Genomic DNA, 20,551 nt, shown 5'->3' with positions numbered 1-20,551 from the left:
ACCGTATTTATAACCAATCGAATATCGAATAGGAAGTTTAAAATAAATAACAAACTCAGTGAAATTTTTTTCATTACAATTTTATTTGACTTTTACTTCACATTATTTTACTTCGCTTGTTTTTCTTACAATGTTTATATTTAATAATAACTAGAAATTTTTTCTTGTTTAACAAACGTTATTTAAATTTAATGTAAATATTGTAAGCAAGTTTCCATGGATGTTAGACTTATTGATTTAATATAAGATTTCAAGTACTGAATACCAGTAGAATTCATTTCAAACAACAATAGATGTAATATTCATTTAAAAATTAAAAAACAATAATGGATTCGAAAATAGAAAATACTCAGTTTGCATATTTGAAAACACGTGCGCAATTTGGAAAATGGTACAATTTTTCGGAGTATAATAAAGTAGAAGTGGATATTAAATCTGATAAGTCATTAATGCATGATTATATTAGATTAGATCCAGTAACGAGTGCTACTCAATGCAGTAAAAATTATAGTGTACATGAGGTATTTATTTTTAAATAATTACTATTAGAGGTTTGTAGCTAGTGTTAGATTTGAATCGAATCAAACCCGTGTAAAAAAAAAAAAATTGGACAAAGTTTAAAAAAGTGTTGATTATTCGGATTTTATTCAAATCTGAATTCACTCCGTCACTTGAAATTTCGAAGTTTTTAAAAGGAATCACTGGATACGGAGTGAATAAGGGAGTGATTAGGGAGCTATAAAATAAAAGTTTTGAGGCTGTTTCTTGACCTGTCAATAAGACATCAAAATTTTGACAAAGCGATCAGAAATTTGTCACCAAAAAATATCTGCTCAAAAGACGACACAAAAATAACTTTTACTTAAAAACTATTGAGTTCTAGTTTGAAGAAAAAGAAAAAAAAAAGATGCTAACAGCACGTGGTGTTCCCAAGCGGTCACCCATCCAAGTACTAACCACGCTCAATGATGCTTAACTTCGGTGATCAGACGAGAACCGGTGTGTTCATCGTGATATGGGCGTTAGCTGTTAAAATTAATTTGTCTTGTACTTTATGTACATTTGCTATCGAATTATAAAACGTGGTGTAGAAATACTATTTGTGGTCACTGCTCCATTTTTGAACATTTAATACTTTAATTTAATCAATGAAAAAGTATAAAAAAAAAGCTTCCAATGTAATAGTGTGATAAAAGAATCTCCGAACACATTAAAAAAATGATTTTATTTAAATTTTTATCTTATCATCGGAGTGATTTAGATTTCATTTAAATCCGCATTCACTCGTATTCAGAGCTTCAATATTTAAATAAACTCCCCTTCGGAGTAAATTTCACTCCTAAGGGATTAAATGCAACGAAAAAATAATATAGTAGTGGCAACTCTCTGGGATAATACTGAGTACTTTCTGTAAAAAAAAAATTTCAAAAAGTACTCAGTACTATCCCATTGCCACTACCATATTGTTTTTTCCGTGTAAATAAACAGTAATCTAATCCGCATTCACTCCAAATCGACTCCAGATTTAATCCACGTTCACTTCGCAAAATTTTTGCAATGTAGACTCTTTTGTAAACTTTTTTGACTCTAAATTAAAAGTGATATGTTTCATGATTCTTTTCAGTGTAGAAAACGTTCAGAAAAAGCTGATTTTGAACTATTTCTGAACGTTTTTTTCAGCATATCTTAAATGATATTAAGGTATTCATTAATTTTTTTCTTGAATTTTAAAAAGTTTGAATAACGTTCAAAAAAGTTGATCGTTGTGTCACGTTTTGAATTTTAGAATAGTCAACACATATTCAACCTTTTCCCATCAATTTTTTTTACACGAGAATATTCCGTTTGACTCTAAAGCCTAATCAAAAATTAAAAAAGCCTTTATATTTATCCCTGATAAGAATCTGAGATTATTTAAAAAAATTATATTTTTTTCTAACTTGCAAATGACTATAATTTTTCAAATTAAAAATAAAAAACAAATTATTATATTTGATACAAACAATTCATAAGTAGGAATTATTCGCGCATCCTCATTCGAAAAGAAAAATCCATTCAAAGAAATTTAAAAATAAAATAATAATTGCAAAGGTAAACACAACAACTGCGACATTCAAAGATGCGGGACTACATCATGTCGAAGGTGGATGGCCTAAGGATATAAATATGCATGATATAGAGCAGACTGTTCGTTATAGACGTAAAATTGAAAAGGATGAACTTTATATTCATACAATGCTACAATTATTACCTGTAATTACATTAGCTTACAAAGAAAGCTAAAATTATTATTGCTTTGTATTTAAAACACATATACATTTTAGGCAATGGAACATTGTATCCTTCAGAATAACGCTTGCAATATTTATCAGCAGTATTTTAATGACACAGAAGCAGTACCATTAGTCCAAAGGACATATTCACGTACTGTTAATGTTTACCGAGATGTTATACCGGTAAAACGTCCTATTACTCATCTCTCGTGGTCACCAGATCAAGGTACACGTATGGTTGTTAGTTATTGCAATAGAGATTTTAAAAAGTCAACAATTCATAGCAATTTTTCTTACATTTGGGATATTGGTAAGTTTTAATAATTAAATTAGGGGCCGTTCATAAAATACGTTCGCACTTATGGGGGAGTAAAGGGTGTCGCTTACTGTGATCAAACGTAACAAAGGGGGGTCGGGAGGTCTAAGGAAACCTGACCTTCGCAGTTCATCAAACAATTTTTTTGCAAATTTTTCTCTGTTTTTTTTTGTTACGATAGAAAGTCATTCGTTTCATATATGTACATATATAAATATTTCCGCCCTAATGCCCGTACAAAAAAAAATATACGGACATATACCTTTTTCGTATGGGTGGGGGGGAGTCTATCATTTGTGACGCAATATTGATAGGGGGGTCACAGAAAATGTGACACTCAGCGCGACGAAGGGGGGGGAGTGGATCTAAAAGTAAAATTTTGACGTATTTTATGAACGGCCCCGTACTCAAAAATTACATATAAGTAGTCATTTTAATTTATCATTTTTAAATTGTAGAAAATCCAAATAATCCATTGATGACTCTTAAACCATTATGTCCAATAGTTGCGACAGAATATAATCCTAAAGACAGTAACACATTGATAAGTGGTTTAATATCAGGTCAAGTTGCAAGTTGGGATTTACGACGTGGATATGAACCCGTTGATGTAAGCGTTGTTGAGAACAGCCATCGTGACGCTTGCAATAAAGTTTTATGGATAAATTCTAAAACTGGTACTGAGTTTTTTAGCTCATCAAGAGATGGTCAAATAAAATGGTGGGATACAAGAAAACTTCAAACGCCGATGGATACTTTAGTTATTGATCTAGTTAAACCAGAAGAACAGGATATTGATCGTGCTACTGGAGTAACAACATTGCAATTTGAATCATCACTTGGTACAAGATTTATGTGCGGTCTTGAAAATGGTATTGTTATATCGGGTAATCGCAAAGGTAAAACACCTGGTGAAAAAATAGCAACACGTTTTCATGCGCAGTATGGACCAGTTATCACTGTATTGAGAAATCCAACTTTTGTTAAAAATTTTTTAACTATCGGTGATTGGGCTGCTAGGATTTGGTCTGAAGATTGTCGTGAATCTTGTATTACTTGGACTCCGTATGTTTTGATAATTGTTTTTTTTTTTTTTTTTTTTTTTTTTTTTTCAAAATTTAATATATTTTATGCTGATAATATTTTTTTTATGATTTAAAGAGGACATCGAGAACTTCTTACGGGTGGCGCATGGAGTACAACACGTTTTTCTGTATTTTTTTTAACTAAAACAGATGGTACACTAGATGTATGGGATTTACTAGTTCAACAAGACTCACCTGTTCTCAGTGTTAAGGTATTTCTACTGTAATAATAAAAAAAACATTAAATTTTAGTGTAAAAAAAAAAGTTAAAAAATAACAGCTCAATCCTTTAGCGCTTATCAAGAATCTTTTTATCCCTTTATAAATTTTTTTATTTTTCTAACATCACATTATTAAAAATAGTATATTGTGTAACAAGGGATGAAAGAAAACGATTTCAGACCAGGGTGAAGTAGACTGACATCACCCGCAGTCTGAAATCGTGTTTCATCCTGAGTTACACATTAGATTTTTCATGATTACCTGCATTGGAACTTAAAGTTTTAGTGTCAGCAGTCAGTCAGAAACAAATTAATTTAAGACCAATGGTGTCATCAACTATTAGCGTAAGCGTAAATTGTCATCTGAAATTTATAATCAAGCAGAAGCTAAAAATACTATTTATTATTCACACTAAATAAAATTAATGGTTTGAAATTACTATTAAACAGATGCCAAGTATCAGAGTTTAAATTGCGAAAGCCTTCAGTCAGCGGGCAGAAACATTATTTGTTTGTTTCCAAGGGATGAAACAAGATTGTTTCTGCCCGCTGACTGGCATTCACAATTTACGCGTTTGCTAATATCAATTCGTGGCATTGGACTAAAATTAGCTCTTTTTGACTGGCTGTAGAACACTGAAACTTTAAGTTTCGATGCTGTATCATGAAAAATTTTTTTCAATTTAAAAAAAATGCTTTTCTAGGAAATTAACTTCTCCACAAAAACAAATTTTTATTCATTATATAAATAGAAAAATTGGTCAAAAATATTTTTTTGTTTTATAAATAATTTGCGGAGACCACAAAAATAAGTTGTTTTTATTTTCATCGCACCCTAATAATATATATGAAATTTAATTGACTCAATTATACTATTTATAGCTTTTGAAAATAACTATACAATTACAATCGTATTGTATAGAAATAAATTGATGCTCTGCAACAGAAATTTTCGGGTATCAAATCAATCATTAAATGTCAGAAATTGATTATTATATTTCGTCTATATTGGAAACATATTCACAATTTCATAACTCTCTCTAATTTAATTCTCAGTATAGTATTAAAAGATTATTCAATTAGCCCAAAATAATATATCATCTATTTAAAGATGCATGCATGATTAATTTTGACAAAGGATAGGTCATAAATAATGATTATATTGGTGTTAAATTAAAATAGTAATTAGATAATGCTTGAAACAAATTTATGAATGATAATGAATACATTCATATTACTTTAGGTATGCGATGATGGTTTAACGTGTGTAAATCCACATGAACAAGGTCAACTAGCAGCAGTAGCTGGCAAAAATGGGACAACTTATTTATTAGAATTTTCAGAAACACTAACTGTCAATCAGAAAAACGATAAACTTTTATTTACAGCTGTAATTATTATTTTTTTTTTTCTAAATACTTATAAGACTATGCATATATGTATGTATTAAGTATTGTTATTATATATTTAAATGCGTTTTTAAGCTCATAGATCGAGAAACTCGACGTGAAAAAGTTATTGAAGCAAAAAATCGTGAAATTCGTTTAAAAATGAAATCAGTTCGTGTTGAAATAGATTCAGATGGTACGAGAAGTTCGAGAAAAAATTCTAAAACTGCTGATGCTAATAATCCTGCTATTGTACAATGTGAACAGGAATACGAAACAGCAATTGAAGCAGTATGAATAAGCTTATTTATTTATTATTATTATTAAAATTAAATTAAATATTTCAATGAAAAAATAATTAAACGTTGAAATTTTATTAAAAACTAAATCATTTATCAATATGTTTTATGAAGTATAAAAATAATAATCTAATATAACACAGGTGGCATAATTTTAATTATTTAATCATTGGAAAATTTATTTTATAACTAAAGGCCAGTTTTTCAAACCGGGTTTATTTTTAGTCCAGGTTTAAATTATTATTAGTGGTATATCTATATACTATTAATGTATAAGATACACTACAATATTAATTAAAACCCAGATAAAAATAAATAATACTGGAGTAAGCCGACGTCTAATAATTTTTTGAATTTTTTCAAAACGATAAATTATAAAAAAAAAATATTTGAAAAATTACAACTGTGGTTTTTTAAATTTTCTACGTGTGTCTTTAATTTATTGAAAAATAAATCTAAAAATTGTTAATTGTCTGTTCATTTATGATACTGAAATCAGCCGACGTCTAAGAATTTAGGTAATTATATAGAAGTGGTGAAAAAAAATGTGATAATAACCCAGACAATAGTTTTGAGTGAAAAATCATTGAAAAACTAAAAAAAACTACAAAATTTTCAATAAAAAAGTGAAAAAAAAGATGTTATCCCAGTTTTTTGGATAAATATCACTGGGCTCTCATAAATCCGCCGAAAAGCTGAAAAAAATGGCACCAAAACGAAGTCCGTATCTCAAATACTTTTTTTTTTATCGCAAAAAATGTAGGCAGCCCCACTTCTATATAATTACCAAAATTTTTTGTTTCTTTCAAAAACGATACATTTAAAAAAAAATATTTACAAAAATTGCACTCATAGTTTTTTAAATTTTCTATATGTGCATATCTTTATTTTTTTAATTTAATTGTTGAAAAGAAAAATCCGAAAATTATTAATTGTCTGGTAACGGCAGGATCACGTAAATTTCAGGATCATAAAAATAGACCCGGTTTGAAAAACTGGCCCTAAATATTTTTTATTTATATTCTAGGAGTCAGCACGATTTGCAATGATGGATGATAATGACAATAATAATTTCACAAACGGAACTGCTGCATAAATTTTATATTATTTTTTGTAAATAAATAACTTTGCTAAATAAATATATGTTTAATTTTTTAAAATAATAATATCACAATTTTTATTATTATTCACATGTAAATATATATGTATGTATATAACAGAAAAATATCGATTATTCGTCGCATGGTTACCGGGTTTGTATTGTAGCAGTAAACAGCTGTAATAACACCTGTCAGTGTTGTTAAAAAACAACGTTCATACAAATAACTATTTTGTAGTTTACAAATAGAGTCACAATGTTAAAAAGAACGAGAAATACTAGTGAAGATATAATAGAAGAAGTAAGTACTGGTGTCGGTTTGAGTGGTAAATTGAGTGGAATTGGTACCAAAATGGAGAAAATATTTCGCGCTGCATTTCGTAAAGATCTGAGTCAATCAACACAAGAATTAAATGCAGACGTTGATAATAATTTGCAACGAATGGAAGATAAAAGTGACAGTAAAGATATTAATAATAGAAAAAAATTAGTACGGGGTAAAATGAAACGTACTAAAGCTCTCGGTAGTTCCGATTGGTCCTCAGATGTTGATTTTGGATCAAAAAAAAATTTAGTCGAAGAAAATAAAATAACAGATGATGAAATTCATGAAATCATTGATAAAAATGACAGCAGTAATAGTAAAAATAATATTAAAAAAAGCGGAAAAAAATTACGAAAATTAAAAAGATCCGAACGTATACGTTCGAATGAATTAGAATCAAATTCCGATGTCGTAGTGGTGGATATTCATCGTGAAAATATTAGCAAGTCACCGAAAAAAATTGAACAAACTGTTATTGATGTAACGGAATTCGAAGATAATGAGATCGAACAGGAAGTTATTCATCATTCTAATAGTAATCAAAAGTCATTGGATATTACGCAAGATAGTTTAGTTGATTCGATGAGAAAACAACGCAAACGTTGGTCTAAAGATGCTAATATTGTTATCCCACGAAAAGAATCAACATCTTCATCTAGTGTTTCAGATAAAAGTAATTCGTGGGTTAAAAAATCTAGTGGTACCACGACCGCTACGAAACCTGTACCGGCACCACGGCTTAATAAAATTATTATCGAAGAAAGTAGCTTACGTGACCATAAAAAATTAGGACAAGACAATCAAGGATTTGAATCGGATCATGATTATGTAGAACAGGTTTTGACGATTGAAACGGAATTTGGAGTTGTTGAGAAGACTAAAATTGAAATGAATTCCGCTGACAGTGAATGTGAAGAAATTGAAGAAATAGAAGAGATTGAAACTGAACAGGTCATAAAATCCGTGGAAAGACTGGCAGATATATCGGATATTGAAGAAATAAATCAAGAGACAGTTGTACAAAAAATTAAAATATCCGACAGAGAACGCGATTCTGAAAGTCAGACAAAAAACTCAAGTAGTTCATCGCGAGAAAATGAAAAACGCGCGAAACATTTGCGGCAAAAAAATCAGTCAGCTGAAGACTCGACAAGCTCTGATATTCAGAAGATTTCTGAAGTTGCAACTGCAATAAAAGAAGATAAAAAGTATAAAAAAAAAATAAGAGAACGTTCTAAATCTAAATCTAAATCATCATCAAGCCGATCACAGTCCGGAACAGTTAGTTCACAGTCCGTAGATGTTAAGCCTCCGCACCGTAAAAATAGAAAAACCAGAAAAAAAGAAGATGTAGAACATGATTTTAAATTCGTTTCAATTACTATCCACAGAGCGGATATGTTAGTTGCTGATTACATGACTAAACATCCAATGGTAATTGTTCATATCGTTGAAGAAAGTACAGGAAACTATTTGAAGACAGGCAAAGAATCTAAGAATCATTTGCAGCCATTGATGACCGGGACATTTGATTTTCGCGAAAATAAATCTATGATTCCTTGCTGGGAGGAAGAATTAATTTTTGAGCATGATTTTGATTCTATTGTCAATCAGGATAATAAAACTTTAATTCTCTTCGAGATTGTTGACCTTCCAAGTTTTGCTGATGCTTCTTATACATACGATCATTTTGGTAACATTATAAAAATTATTAAACGTTAGAATCTTTTTTTAGTAAACATTTAAAATATTTTTCAGGTGGTGAAAACTGTTGGTATAAAATAGCTTGGGGATTTTTGAAACCTGTCGGGAGAAATGGTGTTGCTCATATTGAAAAATTCGTACGACTTCAGTTATATAAGCCAAAAAAAAATTCTCGAAGATCTATTAGACATAAATGTGAACCCTACAGTTGGTGGAAATCCGGTTCTCGTGACAAGTACCCCAGTACTTTATTTGTGACTGTTACTTCAGTAGAACCGCCGAAACTAGAACCTGTATTTTATAGTCAATTAACACTAGATGAATTATCTGATGAGCAAACAGAGCCAGCTAAGTCAATACCACATACGGAAATGATTAATGTCTCGAGGTGGAGCCGTCTAGCAGCTCAATCATGTAAAATACCTAATGAATTATTTTTAAAAACTGAAGTTTCCGATAATGGATGTTTTTATGTTTGCTTTAGTAATAATGGAAAGTATTTAGCATGCGTAAACTGCGAAGAATACGATTATCCAATCACTGTATGGAAGATTGATGATGAAAAAATATTTGTTAAATTTTCTGGCCACAAGAGTTTTATTTACGCTCTTGATTGGTCCAAAACGGACAATCATCTGCTGTCAGTTTCGTCAGATCAGACAGCAAGAGTTTGGGATGTTGAAAATAAATTAATTAATGAAATAAATATGTTACCTCATCCATCTTATGTCTATTGTGGTAAATTTGAACCATCGAACCCTCAAACTATCATAACAGGTTGTTACGACCGTGTTTCAAGAGTTTGGTCACGTAAAAATAAAAATAATAATTATGAATTATCACAAGAACTAGAGGGACATGATGGTTTTGTTAATTCTATTTGCTTTTTAAATGATGGTGGTCTTTTAACAGCCGACAGTGTTGGTATTATTATTCATTGGAGCGTAAAAAAGAAAAAAGGAAGTTCAAGAGACTGGCAAATATCACGAAAAATAAAAATACGTGAAATAGTTAACGTAGCAATTAATACTATTGTATTACATCCATTGGGATCGAGATTGTTGGTACATTCACGGGATAATGGTTTGAGAATGCTTGATTTGGCTACTGCTGTTGTTTTACAAAGATATTCAGGTTTAAAAAATTCAAGGTAACTCTAATATTATTATTATTAAAAAACTAATAGTTATTAGAGGTGTGCGAATAGGGTTCGAATCGGATCGACCATATCTATCGAATAATTCGAAATTATTTGTATAATAAAAATCTTTTCGAATTATTCGAATCTTTACAAATTCCCAAGTAGCATTGACTTTGTAACATCTATAAGATTTCAGTTTTTAGGCTGTTTTTTGACAGATCGATAAGGCACGAAAATGTTGACAAAACGATCAGAAATTTATGCCGCGAAAAAAATATCTGCTTAAAAGATTTAATACAAGAGACAAAAGTCATCTAAATGATTTTTTTATTGAAATTTCTTTTTTAAGACAGGAAAAATTACACGAATTTTCTATGACTCCTATGACCAACATCCGTATGTCTTCTTTATGTAAAAAAAACTTGACTTTGAGACAAAAAAAAATTTGTCTTGTCTTTTTAAAAGACATCTTTATGACATCTTAAAGTTTTCTCTGTGCTACTTGGGCTATTCGTAACTTTTCAAATTACTCGTAAATTTTAGAACTATCCGAAAGTTTTTGAATTATTTGTAACGTTTCAAATTACTCGATTCGAATCGAGAAAATTCTGGTCAGCTTTGAAATATTCAATTTTTATTTAATGGAGAGCTTAGTTTTCAAAGTAACCAAAAATAATTTTTTCGTAGATTCGTGTCTAAACTCTAATTACCTCTGAGAAAAATTTGAATTATTCGAAAAATTACGAATCGTAAGTTTTCGAATAATTTGAATAATTCGATTCGAAGTTCAAATCAAATAGTTCAATTCGATTCGATACGAATAATTCGTAAATTCGAACTATTCGTACACCCCTCCCATACGGAAAAAATATATATCCGGATATATATTTTTTTCGTATGGGCTAATAGTTGTGATTAATAAAATAAAATAAATTTATTTAATATTATTATAGAGTACAAACAACTGCAAGAATATCACCATGCGGTAGTCTTATTCTCTGTGGTGGTGAAGATGCAACATTAAATATATGGAATACTGATTCTGGTAAACACATCGCCATTTACCAAACAAATTTAGTGGATGCTATTGTCACCGGTGTTGATTATCATCCGTATGATCATGCATTAGTTTATTCAATATTTGGTTTTGCAACAGAAGCATGTATCTTACGTTTCAATAAACAGTCAACCGGTGAATCTGTTGGATTAAAATTACTTGATACAAATTATGAAAAAAATGTAAATGATACGGAAGTTAAATTAATTAATTCAAGTGCTAGATTATCAACACAAAGACTTTCACACAGAAAATCTTATGATTCAATGAAATTAGAAAGCAAAGAAAATTTAGGGATAATGAATAGTGATAGCCGTGAAGATTTACGGTCTAGATTAAAATTGTTTAACGATTCAGAACAACAATTAAAATCACGAAGTACTAATAGGCTGAGTAGTATTATTGCTAAAATAGATAAAATTCTTTCCAATAGCAATAGTCACAGTGCTGTGACACGGACACTGTATGACATTGAAGCCAATAGAACTGAAGATTTAGGACTAGAGAGTCCCCATTATTCAGATTATCATAATCCCAATCATCATCAAGAGAAAGTGATGCCTTATGTCCCACCTCTATTCTCAACATTAGAAGATAATTCGACATCCGGCTCTAGATCAGAGACATTTGAAATGATAGATCTACATAACAGCCGTCGTCACAGCGGTAAAAAAAATGTAAAAAAAATTAAATCAAAAAGTGCGAGAAGTCAAACAAGACATTCATTGACGCACCATGATGACGATATTGATAATAAGACGATGTCAGATGGTGCTGCATATAATCGAAGATTAAAAACCGTTTCTGAAAAAGTGGAAACTCGATCTTGGACTAATATTCGTGTCAAGGATTTAAAAGGAAACAGGAATAGAGATGAAGATAAAGATAGTAATGATGTAGAGTTAGGTCAAGGTATTTGTAGAGATGAACGACATGAAAGTAGTCCAGAAAGTGGAGGTACATACGTAGTTGATAAAAATGATGATGTTAACATTGAAAGTGAAAGCTCTGTGAGAAGTGATGTTACTTTTGTTATTGAAAGTGAAAAACCGGTACCGAAACCGAGAAAAAAACGTGCGCGTAAGCAAAATGTGTAAAATATATTAACATCAAATTTATGTATTATTATTAATTATTTTATAAGTTTTTTTATACTTTTGTTATTGAATTTAAATAAATATTGATGAATTATTTTTTAATCAAATATATTTTAATTGCTCAGTTAAAAAATAATATTTATTTACCTTCTTTCCATTCATTTAAAATTTAAAAATATTTTATACTGTAATTTTAAAAATTTAAATAAAGAAATTTCAAAAATTTTTGTAGTTCGCGCCATTGATTAGTCGAGCTACCAAACTTACAAACAATAAAATCTATAATTATTTTATTGAGTTGGTAATTCTCATTAACATAAAATCATAATTTGCTGTATGTTTTTAATTTAGAAATGCATTCGAATCCCAAGTGTAATTCATACAAATTTTGACAATTTATTTGTCTGATGATGCAGTTTAATAATTTGCACAGATGGTGACTAAATAAATCTAAAAAGTGTGACGTCTTGTTCGGAGTCGTTTACATTTTATCAACCAAATTATTTAAATAATAACCTAGTCATTATAATTATGGTCTCTTTACTAAAATTAATTTTTTTTACATTTTTTTGTGGTAAGTACTTGCATTTAAAATTATTTTTTAATTAACACTTTGTAAACTTATATCATTGTTATTATTTTTATTATCTTATATATATATAAATATATATATACTACATTTACTTTTATATCTTTAAAGCCTAGTAAAGACGATCGATAAACAGCTGTCGTTTTTAATTAAATTAAGTGTTTGTTTATGATCTTAAAGTTAACAGACAATTAGCAATTTTCGGATTTTTTTTCAAAATTTAAAAAACTAGAAGTGCAATTTTTTAAAATATTTTTTTTACAATTTATCGTTTTGAAAAAACATCCAAAAGTTATTAGACGTCAGTTAACTTCAGTAACTTGTTTATTTTTAAAATAACAATTTTTTTTGTAGCATTTGTTGCTAATACAGCAGCATCACGTGTCATTGAATTGAGTGATAGATTTCTAGATATTTACAAGGATGGACATTGGCTAGTTATGGTAAGTTTGGATGTCGAAATTTATTTGAATAAAATAACGATGATGATGATGATGATAATTATGAATGAAAAATATATCGGAGAATATTATTTATTGGGTAATAAGATTGAATAATTTTTATAAATTTTAAATTAACCAGATGTACGCGCCTTGGTGTGCTCATTGCAAAAGACTGGATCCTGTTTGGGCACATGTGGCTCAACATCTTTATGCAACTTCTATAAAAGTTGGCCGAGTTGACTGTACAAGATTTACAAATGTGGCTCAAAATTTCAAAATACGGGGATTTCCTACTATTTTATTGTATGTTTATTATTTTTATTTAAGAATAATTAGCTGGCCTAGTTCTTAATGACCTTGATAATTTAATGTTCTGACAATATTTTTTGTATAATTAAAAATTTTTATTTCAACAGTTTAAAAGGTGATCAGCATTTTATATATAATGGTGATAGAACAAAAGAAGAAATAGTCAAATTTGCATTAAGATTAAGTGGTCCCCCTGTTCAAGAAATAACAAAACATCAAAGTTTTGATACTATTAAAAATCAGCACGATTTATACTTTTTGTATGTTGGAGAAAAATTTGGACCACTATGGGTATTTTTATATTTATTTTATTATAATTAATTTATCACATTATTAATTTCAAAACGACTTATATTTTTATACGCCTTTGTAGTTTTAGGAAACTCTTTAAAACCAAAAGGGCGTATAATTTTTTTCGTTACCACTTGTTTTGTAGACTTATTTTATAGCTAAAAATTGAAAAAAAAAATTTCTATTTTTAGAATAAGTCTCCATATGCTTAGGAATTAAAAAAAAAAATTCTACCCTCTTTTGGTTTTACACTTAGCGACTAAAGTCAAAAGGACGTACACTGGAAAAAATCAGGAGCGATTACGGATTTTATTTAAATCCGAATTCACTCGTAGTTTCGGAATTTAAAAAAAAATCACTCCGCATACGGAGTAAATAGAGAGTTTGTCTTTTCATCGAAGTGATTTGGATTTTATTTAAATTCACGTTCACTCGGATTCGGAGTTTTTACATTAAAATAAACTCCACTTTGGAGTAAATTTCACTCCTAGAGGACTAAATAAATAAACAGTCATCCGCTCCGCATTCACTTCAAATCCACTCCGAATTTAATCCACATTCACTCCCCAAATTTTTTACAGTGTATAAAAAAGTATGTCTTTTTGGAATTAATGACGTGATATCTTAAATATTGATATTATTATTATTATTATTTTTTTTAGAATTTATATCATAAAACGGCTGATTCATTTCAACCGTACGCATTTTTTTATGAATCTCATCCAGTTGTTGTTGGTAAACATGCACCAGTAGAAAGTACACCAGTTATTTTTGTTTATAAAGAAAATTCTCATTACAACTTTACGGGTAAAAATTTTTTAATTACTTACATAAAAATTTACATTATTAAAAAGTTATAAAACTACATTATTTTAATTGCAGCTCATAATGAAAGTGAAATTGAAGCATTAAATGAGACACTATTTTATTGGGTGAATGCTGAACGTTTTCCAACATTCCCAAAAGTAACACGTGGTAATCTTCATCAGTTATTTAAAACTAATAAAAATCTCGTACTGGCTGTAGTGGAAGAGAATGCCGTTGAAGATGTTTCACCAGACATGTTAGAATTTAGAGACATGGTGGAATCAGTAATTAAAAAAAAACGTGAAAAATATCACGAGTAAGTAACAATTGACTAATTAGTTACAAGTCTAATGTAATCCAAATACTTGTATTAATTAATTGACTAATAATTTTTAGTCACTTCCAATTTGGGTGGGTAGCAAACAATGAACTGATAAACAGTATTGCTATGACAGAAATGCCTTCCCCAAGCTTAATAGTAATTAATACAAGAACGAATCATCATCATATACCCGATGATGAGCCAGGGGAATTAACACCTCAAGCTATTGAAATGTTTTTGGAGCATATTCGCAATGACAGTGCACCAGTAAGACACTTTGATATTTATTTTATTAGTTAATTAATTAAAATGGTTATTTTTTTCTAATACCAGCATTTAAACTCAAAGTTTCAGTGTTCTACAGCCAGTCAAAAGAAGCTAATTTCAGTCCAATGCCGCGAATTAATATTAGCTAACGCGTGAATTGTAAATGCCAGTCAGCGGGCAGAAACAAACTTGTTTCGTCCCTTGGGAACAAGCAATAGTACACTAATGCAAAAAATTAAAGGAGCAGAAAAATTTTATAAATTTTTTAGTGATTTTTGGATGGCTGTAACTTAGTGAGAAAAAATCGTATCGAAAATTTAAAAAAAGCATTTTATAGCTTCAAATCTCTAGTTTAGGTGTATTTTTTTCAAAATTTTTTAAAAGCTCCAATTAATGCGCAAACATGAGAAATACCGCGAGCCAAAAAATTTTAAAAATTTTTTTTTTTTTCCGAAGAGCCCACGGACCGCGGAAAAATTCTTTCAACTAAACGAATGCATACATCGTTTAGCAAATTTATTTAGCTTCAATTTGGTTTTTTTTTTAACCTCGTAGGACGATTTGTCGCAGAGATATCAGCCTTCAAACAGAAAATGATCCTTTTGGCTTTGATCTTCGATATTTCAGGTAGCAATGATCGCACAGAAAGTTGACGGGTGGCGTTGAAAACTTGAATAAATCCCCTACAAGACCCTGTCATCATTTTTTGAAAAAAAAAATTTTTTTTATTTTTAACATCCGTTAGAAGAAAGTACAAAAAAATGACTTTTTTTGGTTTTTTAGTAAATCAACCGCTACTCTGCAAATATCGAAAAAAATAATAACGTTGCCAGGGACTTTTTTAGCTTAATGTACCCCCAAGACCCCTGTAAATTTTTAAATTGATCTATCGAACCGTTTTTTGGGAATCATCGATCAAAGTTTAGCTAAACAATTAAAGGAGCAAGTTTTGTTCCTTTAATTGTGTAATCATAATCAAAATGAAAAAATTTTTTTTTTCGACTTTTCTCAAATTTTTGCGTTGGTAACTCAGCAAATGCAAGGAAATGACAAAAAAAAATAAAAAATTTCCAAAAAATGTCAAAAAAAATCGAAGAAAAAAAAAAAATTGAAACTTGTTTTTTGTGTTCTAAATTTTTTTTTTGACATTTTTAGGACATTTTTTATTTTTTTGTCATTTCCTTGCATTTGCTGAGTTACCGACGCAAAAATTTGAGAAAAGTCGAAAAAAAAAAATTTATAAAATTTTTCTGCTCCTTTAATTTTTTGCATTAGTGTATATTACACACCTAGGGAAGTAAAGTAAGAAATGTCTCAGATCACATGTAATTGTTGGCCGAGGCGAAGCCGAGGTCAACAAACATGTGATCTGAGGCTTTCTTATTTACTTCCCGAGGAGTGTAATATACTATTCTGCCCGCTGACTGAAGGCTTTCGCAATTTAAACTCTGATACTTGTCATTTGTTCAATAGTAATTTCAAACCATTTATTTTATTTATGTACATGACAGTTCTGATTGTGATTAAGTTTTATAAAAATTAGCGTCAATAGTAAATAGTATTTATAGTTTCTGCTTAATTATAAATTACAAATGACAATTTACGCTTACGCTAATAGTTGATGACACCATTGGTCTTAAATTATCTTGTTTCTGACTGGCTGCTGACACTGAAACTTTAAGTTCCAATGCAGGTTATCATGAAGAATCTAGCGTGTAACTCAGGATGAAACACGATTTCAGACTGCGGGTGATGGCAGCCAACTTCACCCTGGTCTGAAATCCTTTTATTTCATCCCTTGTCACACAATATACTATTTTTTTTTTTAAATTCATATTTTCATAATTAAATTTAGAGATACGGAGGAAATAGTATTCTAGTACAAATATATCGATCATGGTATGAAACGAAATCGACATTAATGTCCATGTGGAAAGGCAATCCCATATTGACGATGGTGGTATTCGGACTTCCAGCATTATTTTTTTCGTTAATTATTTATGGAATTTGTTGTCCAGATATTTTAGACGCTGGAGATGATGAAGAAGAAGAAGAGGATGAAGGTAATGTAGTTTAAATATTTTTATTATTTTTAAACTTGTAAATAAAATAAAACATAATGTTTTTTTTTGTATTTACAGAAGATAGCAAGAGTCATATGAAAAAAGATTAAAGACAATTAGAATGAATTTAAAAGCTATTATGTTAATGCCATGTACATTAATGACAAATTACTATGAATTTGTTTTGTATAGAATTTAAAATAATATTATAATTTAAAATTACCAATAGATGCGGCATTAGTTTAGTGTTTGTTAATAATTGTGGCGTTTGATCGGGTGATGCATCTTTGGTATGGAATTTTTACAGGACAATACAAACGATACTATAATAACATTAATACTAAATATATTAATATAACGTCATTATTAATGTCGTTTATATTAATAAATGAGCCATATATTAATAGTAACAAATAAATATTCATTATATGCGTAAGTGAAATTATGAAGAAGTATTATTTATTATTAAAAAAAAAAGCTTATTTTGTCATGTCATATATATATAAATATAAAAAAAAAATGATTTATTTGATGAGCATTCCAATCAATGTAATTTTGGAATTTTATAGACATACAAAAGCATTTAAAAATAATAATAATTATTAAATAAATATATAAAATTTGAAAATATTTAATGTTTTGTGAATTTTATTAACATAAAATGTGTTATGAAATAAATTGAATAAAAAAAAAGTCAGATATTCAATTAATTAATGCTACAAATCATCATCGGAATCCAAAGCAGCTCGCCTTCTGTCAAACTGAAAAAAAAAAATAACAATACAATGATTTTTTATCAGTTGTCAGGATATGAGTGTGAATGTAGCAGACATCAGACGAATTCAAAATTATTAACAAATCGAGTAAATAATTAATGAAATAAAATTTTTTTTAAATCCGCATTTAAAAAATTTTAAATTTTATAAGTGCATTTTTTTATAAATATTATTTTTTAAATTATTTACCCTATTTATTTATAATTTTAAATTTGTCTGATGTCTGCTACATTCACACTCATGTCAGGATAAATAAATAAAGACAATAAAGTTAGCGGACATCTGAAAATTTTTAAAACTTTGAAATAATAAAATAAAATGTTTATAAAATAAAAATAAAAAATGCACGTTTAGACAATTCAAAAATCAGTACATGCATTTTTTCAAATTTTATTATTTTAATAATTTAATTTCTTTTATATGTAATTAAAAAATTATCTTATGCCTGCTACATTTTCACTCATGAAATTTGTAGATAATTAACACAAATCGGATTTTTTTTTTCAACAGATCAATTACAAAAAGAAAAATCTAAACATATGCACGTGTAGAAAATTGCAATATCTATAGGTGCAATTTTTTAAAAATATTAATTTTTTATAATTTATCGTTTTGAAAAAAATTCCAAAATTAATAATTCTGAAGTTAGCAGACAATTAAAAATTTTATGATTTTATTTTGAACAATTAAATTTGAAGAAAAAAAGAAACTGAAAAAATGCACGTATAGAAAATAAAAAAGACGATAAGTGCAATTTTTTTAAATATTTTTTTTTTATAATTTATCGTTTTTTAAAAATTTCAAAAATTATTAGACGTCGGCTAACTTCAGTATCATCAAAAATTATGAAACGTCGGCTAACTTGAGTATCATAAATAAATAAATAATAATTAATACCTTAACAGTAGTTGTTTTTTGTGTTTGTTGATTAACACTCTCTAATATACTGATCAGTTCTTTTTCCCCTAGTTTACCAGTTAATTGTCGTCTCTGTGCCATACTGACAAGCATTTCTTCAACCATTTTCGCTTTCTCCGGTTTGCCCAATGACAAAGTATTTACTGTTAAATAATAAGAGTTAATCAATCGCAACTATAAATAGTTTATATAAATAACTAAGAAATAATTGTTATTAAAATGTAATGTTACTTACGTCGTGCTCTAGCTGATTGATCCAGTACTTGAGTTAATATCGAGTGTTTCATATCTTGTTGTTGTTGTCTCTGTTCTTCAGCAGCTTTTTGTTTTGATTCATCACCACCCTGAAAAAATAATTAATAATTATAATTATTTATACATAAAATATATTGATCTCCTAAAAAGATAATTTTAGTACTTGCTCATAACAGTAAATAAATTTTCAATTTTACTATAAATTTAAATAAATGAGTACGAAAAATAATATGAGTGTGAATGTAGCAGATACGAGACAAATTTTAAATTACAAATAAACGAATAAAATAATAAAAAATATATGAATAAAAAAAATACACATACTGATTTTCAAATTTCATGAATGCGCATTTCTGAAATTTTATTCGATTTACATTTAATTCACTTATTTCAAAATTTTTTAAATTTTAAATCGTCAGCTACATTCACACTCATAAAATAATACTGTAGTTAGCGGAAGTCTAATAATTTTTGGATTTTTTTAGGAAATGATAAATTGTAAAAAAAATAATTTGAAAAATTGCACTTACAATGCTTTTAGTTTTCTACACGTGATATTTTTTTTTTTTTTTTTTTTTTTTTCATGTAAACAATTCGTTGAAAACAAATTTGAAAATTTTGAATTGTCTGCTAACTTCAGTCATTTTTTAAAAATGAGTAAGAATGTAGCAGACATCAGACAATTTTTAATTTATAAATAAATAATTAAACAAATAAAATTAGTAAAAATTGCAATTATTAATTTAAAAATTTTTTAAATGCGCATTTTTTAAAAATTTGATTCTATCAATTATTCACTCTATTTATTATTAATTAAAAATTTGATGAGTGGGCAGACATCAGAAGAATTTTAATAAATAGAGTAAATCATTAATAAAATTAAATTTTTTAAAAATGCACATTTGAAAAATTTTAAAATTAATAAGTGCATTTTTCATAAATTTTATTTGTTTAATTATTTACTCTATTTATTTGTAATTTTAAATTTGTCTGATGTCTGCTACATTCACTCTCATAAAAATTTGTCTCATGTCTGCTACATTCACACTCATTTTAAAAAAAAAATCCGAAAATTTTAAATTGTCTACTAACTTCAGGATGATTACAAAAATAGATTTATTTACTTCGCAATTAAAAAAAAAACTTTAAATTTTTAAATAGTAACTAAAGTCAATTATTACTTGTCAATAAATTTAAAATATTTAATATCTTTACCTGATATTGTGAACGTAATTGAGCCATTCGTTGTTGTCGGATCATTTCAAGTTCAGGGTCTGCCATTATTACTGATATTATTATTAATTATTATTTGCCAATTAAAATTGAATTTATAAATAAATTGATTACACAAAAACACCGTAGTTTATAAGAAGGTTATGTTTTATTAGTGTATTCCAGAATGTCTATTTTTAGTTCTCCTCCCTTCCTTCACTTTTGGTGTTGATTCTGACTTGTGAGTTTTTGGTTAAAGTTCAGTTTCCAACGACATCACCCGGGATTTTTTTT

General features: G+C 28.4%; 4 protein-coding genes and 1 non-coding gene across 5 annotated transcripts; 3 read left to right on the top strand and 2 right to left on the bottom strand.

The window, feature by feature from the left end:
• Positions 1-326: 326 nt before the first annotated feature.
• On the top strand, positions 327-6,750 carry LOC130670552 (dynein axonemal intermediate chain 2). The gene is made up of 8 exons (XM_057473969.1): positions 327-521; positions 2,092-2,253; positions 2,325-2,583; positions 3,048-3,654; positions 3,751-3,886; positions 5,139-5,285; positions 5,380-5,574; positions 6,610-6,750. Exons 1-8 carry the CDS (start codon positions 327-329, stop codon positions 6,676-6,678), a joined length of 1,770 nt encoding a protein of 589 aa, XP_057329952.1. The 3' UTR covers positions 6,679-6,750.
• LOC130670652 (5S ribosomal RNA) lies at positions 909-1,027 on the bottom strand. The gene has a single exon (XR_008990374.1). It is a non-coding gene; the product is annotated as a 5S ribosomal RNA (ribosomal RNA).
• A 66-nt stretch (positions 6,751-6,816) lies between the features above and the next one.
• LOC130669906 (jouberin-like) lies at positions 6,817-12,088 on the top strand. The gene is made up of 3 exons (XM_057473056.1): positions 6,817-8,699; positions 8,765-9,860; positions 10,805-12,088. Exons 1-3 carry the CDS (start codon positions 6,938-6,940, stop codon positions 12,003-12,005), a joined length of 4,059 nt encoding a protein of 1,352 aa, XP_057329039.1. The 5' UTR covers positions 6,817-6,937; the 3' UTR covers positions 12,006-12,088.
• Positions 12,089-12,323: 235 nt separating this feature from the next.
• On the top strand, positions 12,324-17,632 carry LOC130669463 (protein disulfide-isomerase TMX3). The gene is made up of 9 exons (XM_057472390.1): positions 12,324-12,579; positions 12,949-13,037; positions 13,177-13,340; positions 13,454-13,637; positions 14,300-14,444; positions 14,520-14,760; positions 14,841-15,033; positions 16,889-17,096; positions 17,175-17,632. The coding sequence occupies exons 1-9, from the start codon at positions 12,537-12,539 to the stop codon at positions 17,204-17,206; spliced, it is 1,299 nt and encodes a 432-aa protein (XP_057328373.1). The 5' UTR covers positions 12,324-12,536; the 3' UTR covers positions 17,207-17,632.
• Positions 17,633-17,652: 20 nt separating this feature from the next.
• LOC130669467 (programmed cell death protein 5) lies at positions 17,653-20,473 on the bottom strand. Its single transcript, XM_057472399.1, has 4 exons — positions 20,261-20,473; positions 19,026-19,134; positions 18,770-18,933; positions 17,653-17,857 (listed from the first exon to the last, which is right to left on the bottom strand). Exons 1-4 carry the CDS (start codon positions 20,324-20,326, stop codon positions 17,813-17,815), a joined length of 384 nt encoding a protein of 127 aa, XP_057328382.1. The 5' UTR covers positions 20,327-20,473; the 3' UTR covers positions 17,653-17,812.
• Between the last annotated feature and the right edge of the window lie 78 nt (positions 20,474-20,551).

This window comes from Microplitis mediator, chromosome 6 (assembly GCF_029852145.1).
Source record: "Microplitis mediator isolate UGA2020A chromosome 6, iyMicMedi2.1, whole genome shotgun sequence".
Taxonomy (NCBI): domain Eukaryota; kingdom Metazoa; phylum Arthropoda; class Insecta; order Hymenoptera; family Braconidae; genus Microplitis; species Microplitis mediator.
This window is presented reverse-complemented; position numbering and strand designations above follow the sequence as displayed.